Genomic DNA, 14,428 nt, shown 5'->3' with positions numbered 1-14,428 from the left:
TAGTTCTGGACCTTGCTGGAGTCTCTGCGGAAGCAGTAGAGGAGGTCGTAGTCCTTCATCGGGCGCCAGTCGCCACTGCCGGGCGGAAAGACCTCGGGAGAAGCTGCGCTGCCGACAGAGTTGCCGATCCCCAACGCATCCATCCATTAATGTTAAAGTGTAATATTCGTTCCTGACCTCATTCTGGATCAGAACCGGAATACACGTTTCATGATGGTTCATATCGGACCCCTTTATGACTGTGACTTTTGGTGACTGAATTGAATGCAGATTTTATAACTTTTTCTAAGCCCCTATTATAATTAAATGGGACCCCCCAAATATTTGTATCCAGGATTGTATCCGGATTACTCTGAAACTTTAATGGGATCTAACAGAGTTTCATTCATCAATGATCCGTCAGAAACAGAAGCTCCTTGACGGAGGTAACAACATTGATCGATAAATAAAGTTATCTTTATTCCGTTCAAACAGGCCTGGATGTAACAGCGTGGAGGGGGGCGTGTCTCTCGCGCGCAGGAGAAGCGGAAACGGGACTTTCAGGGAAAATGCGCACGAAGGAAGGGGGGAGGCGGTGACGTCACCGTCGTAGAAGCAAGATGGCGGCAGTAGAGCAGCAGCAGCCCCCGCGGGGAGAACTGAGAGACTTCGTCGTGGATTTCTTCCGAACGGAAGTCGGCAGCGACCTGAAGTCCCTGAAGCTCGTTGGCGCGCTGCTGGACAGACTGACGGAGGACACCGACGTCCTGGAGACACAGGTGACGTACCCAGGCTGTTTGCGCCGCGCTGACGTCATGACGTTAACGGACGCGTCACCCAGCGTCACCCTTCGCTGTCGCTCTGCTTCCCAGGCGCTGACGGCGTCCAGGCCTCCCGGAGTCGCTGCGGCTCTATCTGCGGCCGAGGAGGCGACGGGCCGCCTGGGGGCGCTGCTGCAGAGGGAGAGACGCGTCTCCGGTCTGCTGGACCAGGTGGACATGCTGCAAAGTGTCCCCTCGATGTCCCCCTTGATGTCCCCCCCCTGACGCACGACCTTTGTCGACGCTCGTCTTTCAGCACCTGCAGGGGGCTCGGCCTTGGATGGATGATCTGGGCCAGATGTTCAACCATATTGATACGATAGAGCGGCACAGCCGGTACCTCCGGTGCCTCCAGCGTGTAGAGGAGCTCAGGTACGGGACGGGGGGACGGGGGGACAGGGGGGGGGACAGACAGGCTGAGTCTTTGGTGTCTCCACAGTGCTGCGGTCCAGCAGTGTCTCATGACCAGCAGCGTGTGGGAGGCCATCGGGGCCATCGACAACATGGCCGCCCTGCACACAGGCCTGAAGCATTCTGGGTGTTCCCACCTCCAGGGCTTCCTCCGAGAGACGCTTCACTTCTGGCACAAGATCGTCAAAGACCGACTGACCAGGTATTCCCGTTTAATGATCGTCCTCCGTCTGCTGTCGGATCTAACCCCCCCAACCCCCCCCCCTCGATTGTTTCGTAGTGATTTTGAGAAGGTTCTGGTGCAGCTTCATTGGCCGGTCATCGCCCCCCCGACTCAGTCGCTGACGCCCACCGCCGGCTACCAGGAGACCAGCAGCCAGCTGGAGCTGCTGGTCTCGCAGCTGCTCGCCCTGCAAGCCTCTTATCCTTCTGCTGCTAGCGCCTCAGGGTTACGTAGCGCCTCGGGGTTACGTAGCGCCGCCATCGTTGCTGCTCCCGCCTCGGGGTTACGTAGCGCCTCAGGGTTACGTAGCGCCTCGGGGTTACGTAGCGGGTTGGGGTTACGTAGCGCCTCGGGGTTACGTAGCGGGTTGGGGTTACGTAGCGCCGCCATCGTTGCTGCTAACCCTGTGTACACGTGTGTGTACTGTATACTATATAAATATACATGCATACGGCATCATTTAGACTCCAGATTTCTGTAGGTTTAGGACGTGTTTGGCGTCTTTTGCTTCAGTCCCGTGTTTCTTTAACTTCCCCTGGTAGTGATGACGCCTTATCTCAGAGGGCGTCGGCGTCTTCCTCCCCCACCCGGACGCTTTCTTCCTGCCCCGCGCCTGTGACCCGGTCTCCTCCTCTCTGCCTTCCCGTCCAGGTCATGATTCAGCCCCTCGGCAAGAGGTTTAGGTACCACTTCTATGGGAGTCGACAGACCAACTCCCCCGGCAAGGTGTGTCTCACACACTCACACACACACACACACACACACACACTCTGTGGAACCGTTGGTGTTGGACTCGGGCGAGGACTCATCCCCTGTGTCTGTGCGCCCCCCCCCCCCCCCCCAGCCTGAATGGTATCTCACGCAGGTCCTGATGTGGATCGGAAACAGCACAGCCTTCATGGAAGAGAAGATCCAGCCTGTCCTGGACAGAACTGGGACCGCCATCAGCGCCAGGGTAGACCTTTCCACGCCGCAGTCCCTTCTCCCTAAATCCAGCTCAGTTTGACGTGTCCTCGTCCCAAAAGCCCTGGTTTCCTGTCCTCGTTTGAAGCTCGGCTTCAGCTAACCGCAGGATTTTATGATATTTTAATAGCAGTAACAGCTTTATGCACGCGTAGGTGGAGCTGTGTCGAGGCCTGCTGTCCCTCGTCCAAGAGAAGGTGTCCAGCGATGCGTCCCGCCTGCTCTATGACGACGTGCTCTTCTGCCACCTGGTGGAAGAGGTGCTGCACTTTGAGAAGGACTTGCGAGGCAGCCACTCTTACCCAGCGGGGCTGCCTGGGGTGCTTCACCTCCTGCTGGAGGACGCCGTCCTTCAGAAGTGGCTCACCGTAGAGAAGAAGAGTGAGTTGTCACGAGGGGGCGGGGGGGGGGGGCTGTGAATGTCCGTCCGTGTCTCCAGCAGTCAATTCAGCGTGACGTCATTGGATGAAGCCAGTTTCCTGTTTTCATTTTTTTTACATTGCGCAGAACTCTGCTCGCAGCAGAGGATTGCTAGTGCTAGCAGGCTGGCTAGCGCACCTGCAGCTAGCAGCAATAACAGCTAGCCGCTGTGTGTCTGCAGTGGCGGTGGAGAAGATGGACGCCATGCTGTCCACCGAGGGAGCGTGGAGCTCCCAGTACAAAGACATCAGCGACATGGACGAGCTGAAGGCTCCAGATTGTGCTGAGACTTTCATGACTCTGCTGCAGGTCATCACAGGTAAGACGTGTCCAACTTCAATAGCTGTCATGTTTCACAGCGCGGGACGGGTCCGACGGGATGTCTCTGGCTAGACGTTAGCATCAAGACAGGATGTCTCTGGCTAGACGTTAGCAACAAGACAGGATGTCTCTGGCTAGACGTTAGCAACAAGACAGGATGTCTCTGGCTAGACGTTAGCATCAAGACAGGATGTCTCTGGCCAGACGTTAGCATCAAGACAGGATGTCTCTGGTCGGACGTTAGCAACAAGACGGGATGTCTCTGGTCGGACGTTAGCAACAAGACAGGATGTCTCTGGTCGGACGTTAGCAACAAGACAGGATGTCTCTGGCTAGACGTTAGCAACAAGACAGGATGTCTCTGGCTAGACGTTAGCATCAAGACAGGATGTCTCTGGCTAGACGTTAGCATCAAGACAGGATGTCTCTGGTCGGACGTTAGCATCAAGACAGGATGTCTCTGGTCGGACGTTAGCAACAAGACAGGATGTCTCTGGTCGGACGTTAGCATCAAGACAGGATGTCTCTGGTTGGACGTTAGCAACAAGACAGGATGTCTCTGGTTGGACGTTAGCAACAAGACAGGATGTCTCTGGTCGGACGTTAGCATCAAGACAGGATGTCTCTGGTCAGACGTTAGCATCAAGACAGGATGTCTCTGGTCGGACGTTAGCAACAAGACAGGATGTCTCTGGTCAGACGTTAGCAGCGAGACAGGATGTCTCTAACCAGCATGTGAGCTGAACTCTCGTGGCTGAGCTGCAGGGCAAACCTTAAATCGTACTTTCCATTGATTGATCGAGTCCTGCCAATGATCTTTGTCTACGCAGAGCGGTACAGGGCGTTACCCAGTCCTTCTGCACAGCTCAAGTTTCTGGGGCTGCAGAGGGAGTTGGTGGACGACTTCCGCATACGACTCACCCAGGTAACCATCGCCATAGCAACTGTCATTGAGGAGGGAAACCAATGAAGGAAAGACTGAGCTTTGCTTCTACCTCTCCTTGTTACCGTTCTGTTGACAACCTCCAAATACGGGGGGGGGGGGTCGTCGATTTACGGCTTTTGTCGTACGTCGGCCATGTTAAATTACCCCAAGTATATAATGCTGAGTCGTGATTCTGTAAATGAGTCGGTATATTATGCTGAGTCGTGATTCTGTAAATGAGTCGGTATATTATGCTGTACAGATTGGATGTGCAGGTGCATTCCAGCGGAGGAACTCAGAATCTCTAAAATGTTAAACAGGTTCATCTCAGACAATTAGAATTGTTTATTTATTTGTTTATTATGTCTGAATTTAATTCAGCGAAACGTTCCTTTACGTCCTGCTGGAGCAGAAAAAACGACAAACGACCGAAACCGCTGAGCTGTTAGGTGTGAATGGCAGGAGGTCCTGAAACGGAGAGATTCATTCTGGGCTGGGGAGTAAATGAATGAATGAATGAATGAATGAATGAATGAGGAGGAGGAGGATGATATTGCTGCCGTTGCTGTTCCAGGTGATGAAGGAGGAGTCTCGCTGCCCACTGGGGGCCCGCTATTGTGCCATTCTCAATGCCATTAACTACATTTGCACCGTCCTCGGAGACTGGGGCGACAACGTGGTGCGTACGGTCGATCGGATCGTTGCCGGAGGCGCGTCGACCTCCTCGGTCGCTCGGACCACGTGTTCATTGGTTCTTGTCTCGTCGCTCCAGTTCTTCCTACAGCTGCAGCAGGCAGCCATCGCCCTCGGCGAAGAACTCATATTGGGAGGCCTGGGGGCGACGGACATTGGGCGTTTGGCTTCTCTGGAGGGCTCTCTGTTTGAAGGCCTGCTGGCTTTGCTGGATCGACTTAAAGGGGACATGATGGGAAGGATGCTGGAGTGGACCATGAGGGACGTAGCGGAGAGAGCCAAACCGTATTGCCAGGACAGGTGAGACGGACGGGAGACGGATACGGACTCCCCTCCGTGAGAATCCTCCATTGCGCGGAACAGACCGGGGTGGTGTCGTACTTCGGGGATTCGTTGAGGCTTCGTCTTTCTTTCCAAGGTGGCTGTCCCTCCAGCCCCAGCACGAGCAGTCCATCATGTCCCTGTCCACTTCAGCGTGCCCCATGATGCTGTGTGTGAGGGACCGCCTGCTGAACCTTCATCAGGTCCTGAGTTCTGCTCTGTTCCAGACGGCCTGGCAGGGTCTGGCTGAAAGGCTGGATCGGTTTCTGTACCAGGAAGTAAGTGATCGGACCCAGTGGTGTTTTAAACGGACGCCTTGAGTACAATCAATCCAGCAGAGAATAGCACGACGATGTCATCATCATCATCATCATCAGTGTCATTACCTCAACAATCTAGCGTCGTGAACTGTCTTGCGCTTTATCAATCGGCATGTAAAAGCTGCCTCCGAGTAGCCGAGCCGTGAGTCTCGCTCGCCGTGCGCGTCTGACGCCGACGCTGAACGTGTTCCCATCTCTCTCAGGTGATCCTGTCCAATCACTTCAGTGACGGCGGCGCGGCGCAGCTGCAGTTTGATATGAGCAGGAACCTGTTTCCTCTGTTTGGTCACTACTGCAAGAGGCCCGAGAACTTCTTCAAACAGTAAGTGCGAGAGTCACGGACGCGTGGCCAGGCTCGCGCTCTCCCCGGCAGCTAGGCGTGCGTCTCTTGGTGTCTTGCTGCGTTTCCCCGTCTTTCTGACTTTTGTCTGTCCGTCCTGCAGCGTGAAGGAGGCCTGCATCGTCCTGTGTCTTAAAGTGGGTTCTGCTATTCTGCTGAAGGACCTGCTTAGAGAGTCGGAGGAGAGCCGGGAGGAGGCGGGCGCCGGCCACCCCCCGCCGGAGGCTGCGCTGCGTGAGTTGGGGGTGTTCTGCTTGTCCCCCAGGGACGTGTTGATCCTCCTCAGCCTCAGGGCCTCCTGGCCCGGCCGGTGAGCCTGCAGGCAGGAGGGTTGTGGCTACATTTTAGTATTTAATTTTGGTTATTAGCTATATTCTTATTTGTAATCCAGATGGGGGAACATTTAACAAGTTGATACTTCTATGTACGTATTATTGTTTTGGAGTCCTACTTAATGATACCATAACAATGTATTAATGAAGTATTGAACTTTGCCTAAGGACAAAGTCTATTACATTATTACTGTCTATTACAGTATGTAATAAAGCCTGTCATTGCTCAGCAAGCCTTCAGTTTGTGTTTTTAGTCTGTCTTCAGGTGGGATAAAGTTTTTCTTCATCAGAAACAAGTTTTGCAAAACAAAATGCAAAGAAGCTATTTGATGAGCATTTTGAAAGTTGAAATGCAAATTATTTTCTCATGTTCAAAAGGGATTTCGTTGTTTGTATTGTGTTATGCAATTACATGTGAATAGTGTATATTGTGTAATTTAATGTATGCTGTGTACTAGTACTAACTCCGGTGTATTTATGCATACTTGTCCTTACAAAATAAAAAATAATCGTACACCATACATTTTTTTTCAAATGCAATTATTTATGTACACAGTTGGACATTATTCATTATGATAGTTTAACATTTGATATTTTACACTCGTTACATTCTTCTATACACACTTAATAAATTCTGTAAACAAGTGTTTCTTTAACTACTACTGTGCTCTTTGTCGTATGCTACTGTTGCTTTCTTTGCTGAAACGAGCATATCTTTCGATGGGGCGAGGTCACAGCATTTGCCAGTAGAGTTCGTCTTTACTTGCAAATATGCAACAAGCGTATCTTCCGCCGTGCTCTTTCTGTACTCCCTGTTGATTTTTCTCACAAGTGAGAACACCCTCTCGCTATCTGCGCTGCTATGTGGGAGGCACGGCAAAATGGAAAAGAGCTTCCACACTGCAGGAAATCTCTGCACTCCCAGTGACGTGGTCTGCTTTAGAACCCCTGTCCAGTAGCTGTCAGTTTGCATGCCTTCCAGGGTATTCGATTTGGGCATAAGATGCAGATCATCCCATTCCTCTCTCAATTGATCAAAATCAACATCACATTCAAAGTGTTCCGCCAGCCTAATAACGTGAGCATAATCCAATGAATCGGTCCTTTTTGGATCCAGCACTACTAAATCCTGTCTAAATCACTACTAAAAGTTAAATTCCATTTAACTTACGGCGTTTTAATTCAGGTTCGGACATCGCAACTTGATTGTTTCCAAAAAAAAGTTTAAAACCACGTTGTACTGGGCTTCCGCTCTGTTCACATGTGATCGGAAATTATGCGGTGGCTGCCGGGAGATACCAAGGCGGCACACGCATGCGCACAGTAGCAATAATAATAATAATAAGTCGTTATTACGCTCTCTTGACAATAATACAGACTCCGCTGGTAGTTAATTAACTTTCTGCAATGCGCTCGTCACGTCTCCATCCCATTTCCCAGAATGCTTTACGCCTCCGCAACTACGGTAGCCTCAGTAGCTCCAAATACATAACAGGCGGCGGCGGTAACGCCCCTCAACGCGATTTGAAAGTAGAAGAAGAAGAAGAAGAAGAAGAAGAGGGGGAGGGGCTTGGAAGTGTGGGTGCTCGGTGGCTGCTCCCAGGTCTCCACGCGTGGAAGTTTGGCTTTCATCATGTCGGCCAGGAATCCAGGCATGAATCTCGGTGAGGGAAATGAGCTGGAGGCCGAGTTCGGTCCGTGTTTAAATGGCGTCTGTGTAAAGCGCTTCAGAGAAAGCGCGTGGGCGACGTCTGACGTCATCGCCTGCGTTCCGTGACGTTGCACCGCGCGAGTTGTTATGAACAGGGGCCGTCCAGGTTCGACCTTTGGCTTGAAGCTAGCTGTGTGTTAGCCGCCGCTGCTAGAACCAACAACATGCCGCACCAAGCAGAAACAACACTTAACTATTAAACGTGACGTAAACTAACAGTCTGGCTCTCCGTCGTCGGTTCGAAAGCAAACTACGTCGCTGTTAAAAAAAACACCGTGAAAGTTGACAGCCCGAAACGAAGCGGGTCATCCGGTCGGGTTAATGCTTTAATGGCAGACGTGAGGAAACGCGTCACGTGATGCAGGAGTGAGTCGGGGTTCTCCAGGGTTCTCCTGGGAACACGGAGTAAGATTTAAACTGGCTGATATTCACGTTTAACGCCCTGCTTGCGTCCTGGGGGGGAGAGAACACCTCAACCTGCAACCCTCACATATAACAAGAAGCTGCGGCGCCATCTAGCGGCAGCATCTGGAAGTCAAAACTAAATGTTGCTCGCAGGTTTGCCGCTATCTGAACGAAACAGCCCTAAAAATTCACCTTTTAGGGGGGCAGAAACGGAGATAATCATCACGGCTCTCTCCGGATCAATCCCCCTTTTTGTCCACCTGCGTTGTACGTATTATGTGACTTTATAATTTATTGTTATTTTGCATCTGTGGAGTAATTAATTTTTATTTTATTGGTATTATTAAATGTCGATGATTTATGTACGAAGGACTTTCAACGGAAACAACATTTTGAAATGCTCCTCTCAGACAGGATGTTTGACTGTATTTGTACTGTAATACATGCTACTGTGTGACTGTACTTGTACTCTAGCATTCTATCTAATAAATATATTCATCTCGGAACACTCGCGTGTCGAGGTATATTCCTGTACTTGCATTAACTGATTTGCATGGATTAAAGTACATCCGGAAGCTTTCGTATACATTTTGAATACACAGCGTTTTTTCTTCCTTCTGTGTTCCGTTGCGGCGGCGTCAGACCTGGAGTGGGTGTCGAAGGTGCGAGTGAACACACAGGCGGTCCTGAGGAGAGCCAAGCAAATCCAAGGACACAAGATCCCAAAGAAGCAGTGGCAGGTGAGACGCTTCGCTCTGAAAGGTGTCCCTTGCATGCTGGTGAGCTCCAGATGTGCACGTTTGATCCTGCTCAGAACATCTGCACTGACCGGTGGGGGGGGGGTGTCTGTGTTCGTCCTGCAGGCCGCCTGGCTGCTGAAGGCCGTCGCATGCATCGACCTGACGACGCTGGCTGGGGATGACACTGCATCCAACGTGCACCGACTGTGTCTGAAGGCCATCCAACCGGTCCGACCGGACCTGCTGAAGAACATGGACATGCAGGACAAAGGTCTGCTGCTGCCGGCACGCGTTAGCTCTGGCCAGACGCGGTCGGCGCCGAGGCCCGGAGCCCCCCCCCCCCGTCGTGTCTCCTCGCATCCTGACTCGGGCCTCTGCGCGCCATTTATTCCGCTAATCCGACCGCTAATCATTCATCCGTCATTATTGATGGAAGGCTCGTTCCGATTGGCTCTCGCCACCTGGCCTGCAGGTGGCGCCCCCCCCCCCCAGCTATCGGTCTGCTCTCTGTGCAGGAGTGACCACCGCAGCCGTGTGCGTGTACCCGGCTCGCGTGGCCGATGCCGTGGCTTCGCTCCGAGCCGCCGGCTCCAGCCTGCCCGTAGCCTCAGGTGAGTCGCCTGAACCCGGATCCTGTGATGTCACACGGGGGGGGGGGGGGGGTGTGGGTGTTGAACTTCAGCGTGTTCCGCCTCCTCCCCCCCACAGTGGCCACCGGTTTCCCAGCGGGACAGACGCCGCTGGAGACCCGCCTGCAGGAAGTGCGCCTGGCAGTGGCCGACGGCGCCGGCGAGATCGACGTCGTGATCAACAGGACGCTGGCCCTGACCGGGCGGTGGGAAGGTGAGGACGGGTCCTCCGCCCGGCGGGACGGGGTCTCCACCAGAACCCCAGCGGGCGCTTTGATGTCTTTGCAGCTCAAAAGCAGAAACCGATTCCTCTGATGATGATGTGAATAAAGCGTTTCCGTTATTCTCTGCAGCCATGTATGAGGAGATTCGCCAGTTTCGGGAGGCCTGCGGCGACGCCCACATGAAGACGATCTTGGCGGTCGGCGAGCTGGACACCTTCACCAACGTCTACAAAGCCAGTCTCGTTGCCATGATGGCCGGTCAGTCTGGCTTCCAGCGGGCCGGTCAAATCCCAGTTTAGGGAACCATTCACACTCTTTTTAGTGGGGGGGGGGGGGGGAGTCGCTTTGGGGGGGACGGTTGTCTTTGCTCGGCCCCCGCCTGTTCCCGAATTCTCACATGATTTTCCTGAGGTCGGACTTCAAACCTCTGAAATGGTGCTTTTAGCGCCAGAAACACGAATCTGGAGGTCAAACCTTGATTTGGTGCTTTTATCTAGTCTTTAGTCACATTCTAGATGATATGCTTGGTATAATCCGGAATGTCACACCTGCGCATTATACACATTATATATTATATATTCTACTCTTTACACCAGGGGTGCTCAATACGTCGATCGAGCAGGCTGCTAGCAGGCTGCTGCTAACAAAAGCTCCTATCTGGATGTAGTTCCCCTCATCTACCAGCGTGTGGCGCTGCTGTCCGTCTTCTTCCTTTGCTAAATGGAGCTTTCCCTCTGTTAATGCTGAACGAGCCATCACATAGCAGAGGTGCTTCTTCGTTATTGCTTTTGTCACCACGCTCTTCATCTCCCCGTGTTCCTATCAATTGAGTATGAGAGTTCTGAAATTGAATGATCATTTCACATATTAATCTCTGATGCATGCTGTTTCCCTACCGGTACCCCCCCCCCCCCCCCCCCCACACACACACACACACACACACACAAATGAATATAGCTTCATTACCGCCACCCACATTTAATAACCATTATCCATTATCTAGTAATTAAGACTCCCCATAACGAATCTTAAGGATTATGCCAGTGTGGGGACGAGGGGGGAGAGAGAGAGAGAGACCTAAAGACCTAACTGGGGGGGGAAATACATAGAGCATGTCTTTAATGAAGTAGAAAGTGTTCATCTTGCTCTGTTCAGTAATGAACAGTCATTACAGACGGGGGGAGGCATCAGGGCCGGTGACCTCCCCCCCCTCCCCCCCCCCCCCCCCCCCGTTCCTGCAGCCTAGTTTGTGGTAATCTATTAAAGAGCTTCATTTCAGCTTCTATTTTTATCAGGAAAGCTGATGATACATAATTGGCTATAAAAGGAGGGAAGGACAAATGGGGCCTGTTATTGATGAGCGTGCGGCGGCCCCGTTAGCCGTCAGCAGCGGCACGTGGTCCGGCCCGGGCGCACCAGGCTTTAGCAGTAGCTCAGTGATCAAAGGGTTAAATGTTCTGAACGCTCTACTTTGCAGGTTCAGACTTCATCAAGACTTCCACCGGCAAAGAAGCTGTCAATGCTACTTATCCTGTTGCCATAGTGATGGTGAGGGCTATCCGGGACTACTACAGGTGTTCAGGCTACACGGTAGGGTGCTTTGGCTGTCTGTAAATATTTTAGTCCCTAAAGTGGGCCGAGGGGTTGGGTGGGCATCCTGGTACCTGGCCTGAAGCTGCAGAGTATCCTGGGTCCACGTTGGACCTCGAGTCTTTCATCCTGGTACCTGGCCTGAAGCTGCAGAGTATCCTGGGTCCACGTTGGACCTCCAGTCTTTCATCCTGGTACCTGGCCTGAAGCTGCAGAGTATCCTGGGTCCACGTTGGTCCTCGAGTCGGTGGAGGGAAATAGCATCTTGTGTGCCGGGGCTCGCTACGGAAGCCGGACGACATCAACATTTACCCTAATTTTACAAAAGCTGTGATTAGAATTCCTTCTGTTTGACTTGTGATCCTTCAGCATTATTTCCATCCCCTGGTTCTACTGCTAAAACCATCAGCAACGATTCGACTCGGTGTCCAAACGAGGACATGGATTACAGGAGTTGATCCAGTAATGAAGCACTAGAGGTCTCACCTTCACGTGAAACATGAGGCAGGCTTCTGTTGTCCTAGGTGGGCTTTAAGCCAGCAGGGGGGATCCGAACAGCCCAGGACTCTCTGATCTGGCTCACTCTGATCAAGGAGGAGCTGGGCGATGTCTGGCTCCGCCCCCACCTGTTCCGACTGGGAGCCAGCAGCCTGCTGGCGGACATCGAAAGACAGGTGGGCGCCGGGCTGTCAGTGATTCACGCTTTCCTTGCTTTTCTGCAGAAAACAAGTCCTTTCTTTGCGTTTACAGATCTACCATCACGTTACTGGACGGTACGCGGCCTACCATGAGCTACCGCTGGCCTGAACGTGTGTTCTAGTCCCAACCGATGAAAACCTCAGACAAACACTCTGTGCTCGGTGTAAGACCACCGTCTGAACGATGTACCTTTAACCGAAATACTCTAAATATATATATATATTCAATTCATTATGCTGGGTACAAATGCAAATTGTTTGTCCTTGATTGACGTGACCTGCTCCTGGGGCTGTGGGCGGGGCTATACTCCGGTGTGTCACTCGCCAGCGCCGCCTTGGGGCTGCGGATTCAAAAAGATTATTGGACCTTTTTCTCCAGGGCGGGCATGAAAAAGAAAAAGCAGTTTTCTTTTTAATCGTGTAACAAGACGAGCAGTGTTGAAGAATAAAATGAAAATGCAATCTGGAATATTTATTTCTCGTTTTATTTCTCGTCACTCCAACTCCACCCTGGCGTTGGATGCAGGAACACAATCGAATGGTCTCCGCCACCTCCTGAGACTCTGCAGGGGTGATCTCCAGACAGCTCATCCCACGGAACGGCCCTCAACCCTTTCAAAGTGGATCTCTTTACACCTTGCATGGCGGCATTGTTGTTTTTCACGTGGCACCATTCTCCCATAAAATGCAAATGAGCGTAATTTCAAATGACAATGAAAGTAAACTTCTTTTCAGAGTCGTCTGCACCAGGTTCCCTGTGGGGGGGGGGGCAGAAAGCCCAAAGCCCTGCTCCAGTTCTGTCATTGTCAAACTTTCGACGCAGCCGATTGTTCTGTGGCTTTGGTTGAGCGATGCAGCGGGTAACAGGGCCTCCGTGCCTCCACAATTAATTTAAGCACAAGACATGTATTCCTTAAAGAACAGCTTGCCGCTGCGTCTGCTAAATATTATAATATTCAGGTTCTGATGTCTTTTGTTTTTCCTCTTTTATCTGCCGTTATCCACAGGAGGCCTTTACCTTTGCCGCCGAGCCTCAGAAACCGCATCTCAGAAATAATTTAAGTAGCCTCTTAAAAAATACTCAGACGTGATGGAAGGATTCCGATTGCAGATCAAAGTTTCTCTTTGCCTCCTGCGAGGGTGATGGCTGACTGCCACCGTTCTCCACTCCGACAGTTCTTCATGATCAAGTGGAGTTTTGTTGAAAGGCTTGTCCTGGATTCCCCAGATCTCCTCACAGAACACGTGTCTGCGTATTTACAGCGCGTGGCTGAACAGCAGATTGTCAGACAGAGTGACGTTCACTGATGACAGAGGCGCACGACGAGCGTGTAATATCCTGCCACAGCTCCAGAATCAGAATCAGAACTTTAATAATCCCAGAGGGAAATTATATCAGCAACAATGCGCCGCCACTCGACAAAGAAACAGAATAATTAACAGATATTAACAGATTTTCTAATGTGAATATACTAATAAAAATACCGAGCTCTTGCTTCCTCGTAACCTTTGTCTAAACCAGGGGTCGGCAACCCAAAATGTTGAAAGAGCCATGTTGGACCAAAAAAACAAAAAACAAATATGTCCAGAGCCGCAAGAAAGTAAAAGCCTTATAATCAAGGCAACACATGCTGTATCTATCTATGTTCCCAAACGGCTCTTTTTCTCTCATCTCCATCCGGATATTTTTGATCAAATGTCTTGCGACATTTGACTTTTTGTTGTTTGTTAACTTCTCATTCCATATGAAGCATACCGGTAAACCCATCTCGTCAGCAGTGAAGGCGAACGAATCTGCCCACGTATCATTAAACGTTCTGTTTTCTTCAGACGCTTTTCTTTTCTTAGATTTATCCATAGTTGTCCTACCTGGGGGTCGAAAAATTCAAGAAATCAAGCGCAATTTGGCGGTTGTGACCGGATATACGTCCACTGTCGATGGTTGCGACGTATATTACGAGCGACAAAAAAATTGAATACGTTTTATTTTGTATTATTTATAATCACCATAATCTTCAAATTTAGAGTTACATTTAAAAAAACGAACGAACTAAAATAAAATACATTAAATTAAATACTCATTATTTATTTTCTAAAGCCACAGGGAGCCGCAGCAGAGGGACGAAAGAGCCACATGCGGCTCCGGAGACGCGGGTTGCTGACCCCTGGTCTAAACTGTTGAGAGCTGCTCTAGCTTGAGGCCAGGTGATTGTAACCTGTGTTCTTGAGGCCAGGTAATTATAACCTGTGTTTAAACTAAACAGGTAATGGATGCACGCGCTATTAACGCCACAGAACCAGCCAACAATGCAGATGGAAACATTTCTCACACTTGTATTTCCTCTTTTCAAGGCACACAGAG

At 51.1% G+C, this 14,428-nt stretch overlaps 2 protein-coding genes across 2 annotated transcripts; both read left to right on the top strand.

The window, feature by feature from the left end:
* Nucleotides 1-599: 599 nt before the first annotated feature.
* Nucleotides 600-6,534, top strand: LOC137911069 (RAD50-interacting protein 1-like). The gene is made up of 15 exons (XM_068755491.1): nucleotides 600-758; nucleotides 852-971; nucleotides 1,057-1,172; nucleotides 1,240-1,413; nucleotides 1,492-1,659; nucleotides 1,977-2,160; nucleotides 2,279-2,389; nucleotides 2,553-2,778; nucleotides 2,999-3,136; nucleotides 3,969-4,063; nucleotides 4,638-4,742; nucleotides 4,836-5,056; nucleotides 5,175-5,355; nucleotides 5,601-5,719; nucleotides 5,841-6,534. Exons 1-15 carry the CDS (start codon nucleotides 600-602, stop codon nucleotides 6,049-6,051), a joined length of 2,328 nt encoding a protein of 775 aa, XP_068611592.1. The 3' UTR covers nucleotides 6,052-6,534.
* A 1,070-nt stretch (nucleotides 6,535-7,604) lies between these two features.
* On the top strand, nucleotides 7,605-12,530 carry dera (deoxyribose-phosphate aldolase (putative)). The gene is made up of 9 exons (XM_068755320.1): nucleotides 7,605-7,733; nucleotides 8,828-8,925; nucleotides 9,049-9,196; nucleotides 9,441-9,536; nucleotides 9,634-9,768; nucleotides 9,908-10,036; nucleotides 11,256-11,368; nucleotides 11,893-12,042; nucleotides 12,119-12,530. Exons 1-9 carry the CDS (start codon nucleotides 7,703-7,705, stop codon nucleotides 12,173-12,175), a joined length of 957 nt encoding a protein of 318 aa, XP_068611421.1. The 5' UTR covers nucleotides 7,605-7,702; the 3' UTR covers nucleotides 12,176-12,530.
* Nucleotides 12,531-14,428: the final 1,898 nt, after the last annotated feature.

This window comes from Brachionichthys hirsutus, chromosome 22 (genome assembly GCF_040956055.1).
Source record: "Brachionichthys hirsutus isolate HB-005 chromosome 22, CSIRO-AGI_Bhir_v1, whole genome shotgun sequence".
NCBI lineage: Eukaryota > Metazoa > Chordata > Actinopteri > Lophiiformes > Brachionichthyidae > Brachionichthys > Brachionichthys hirsutus.
Note: the sequence above shows the minus strand (reverse complement) of the source record. Positions and strands in the feature narration are given on the sequence as shown.

Coding starts and splice junctions, on each gene's coding strand:
- LOC137911069 (XM_068755491.1), top strand. CDS start 600: ATGGCGGCAGTAGAGCAGCAGCAGCCCCCGCGGGGAGAACTGAGAGAC. Junction 1,660..1,976: donor TCTGCTGCTAGCGCCTCAGG/GTTACGTAGCGC, acceptor TTCCCCTGGTAG/TGATGACGCCTTATCTCAGA. Junction 3,137..3,968: donor TCTGCTGCAGGTCATCACAG/GTAAGACGTGTC, acceptor TTGTCTACGCAG/AGCGGTACAGGGCGTTACCC.
- dera (XM_068755320.1), top strand. CDS start 7,703: ATGTCGGCCAGGAATCCAGGCATGAATCTCG. Junction 8,926..9,048: donor TCCCAAAGAAGCAGTGGCAG/GTGAGACGCTTC, acceptor TTCGTCCTGCAG/GCCGCCTGGCTGCTGAAGGC. Junction 12,043..12,118: donor TGGCGGACATCGAAAGACAG/GTGGGCGCCGGG, acceptor TTGCGTTTACAG/ATCTACCATCACGTTACTGG.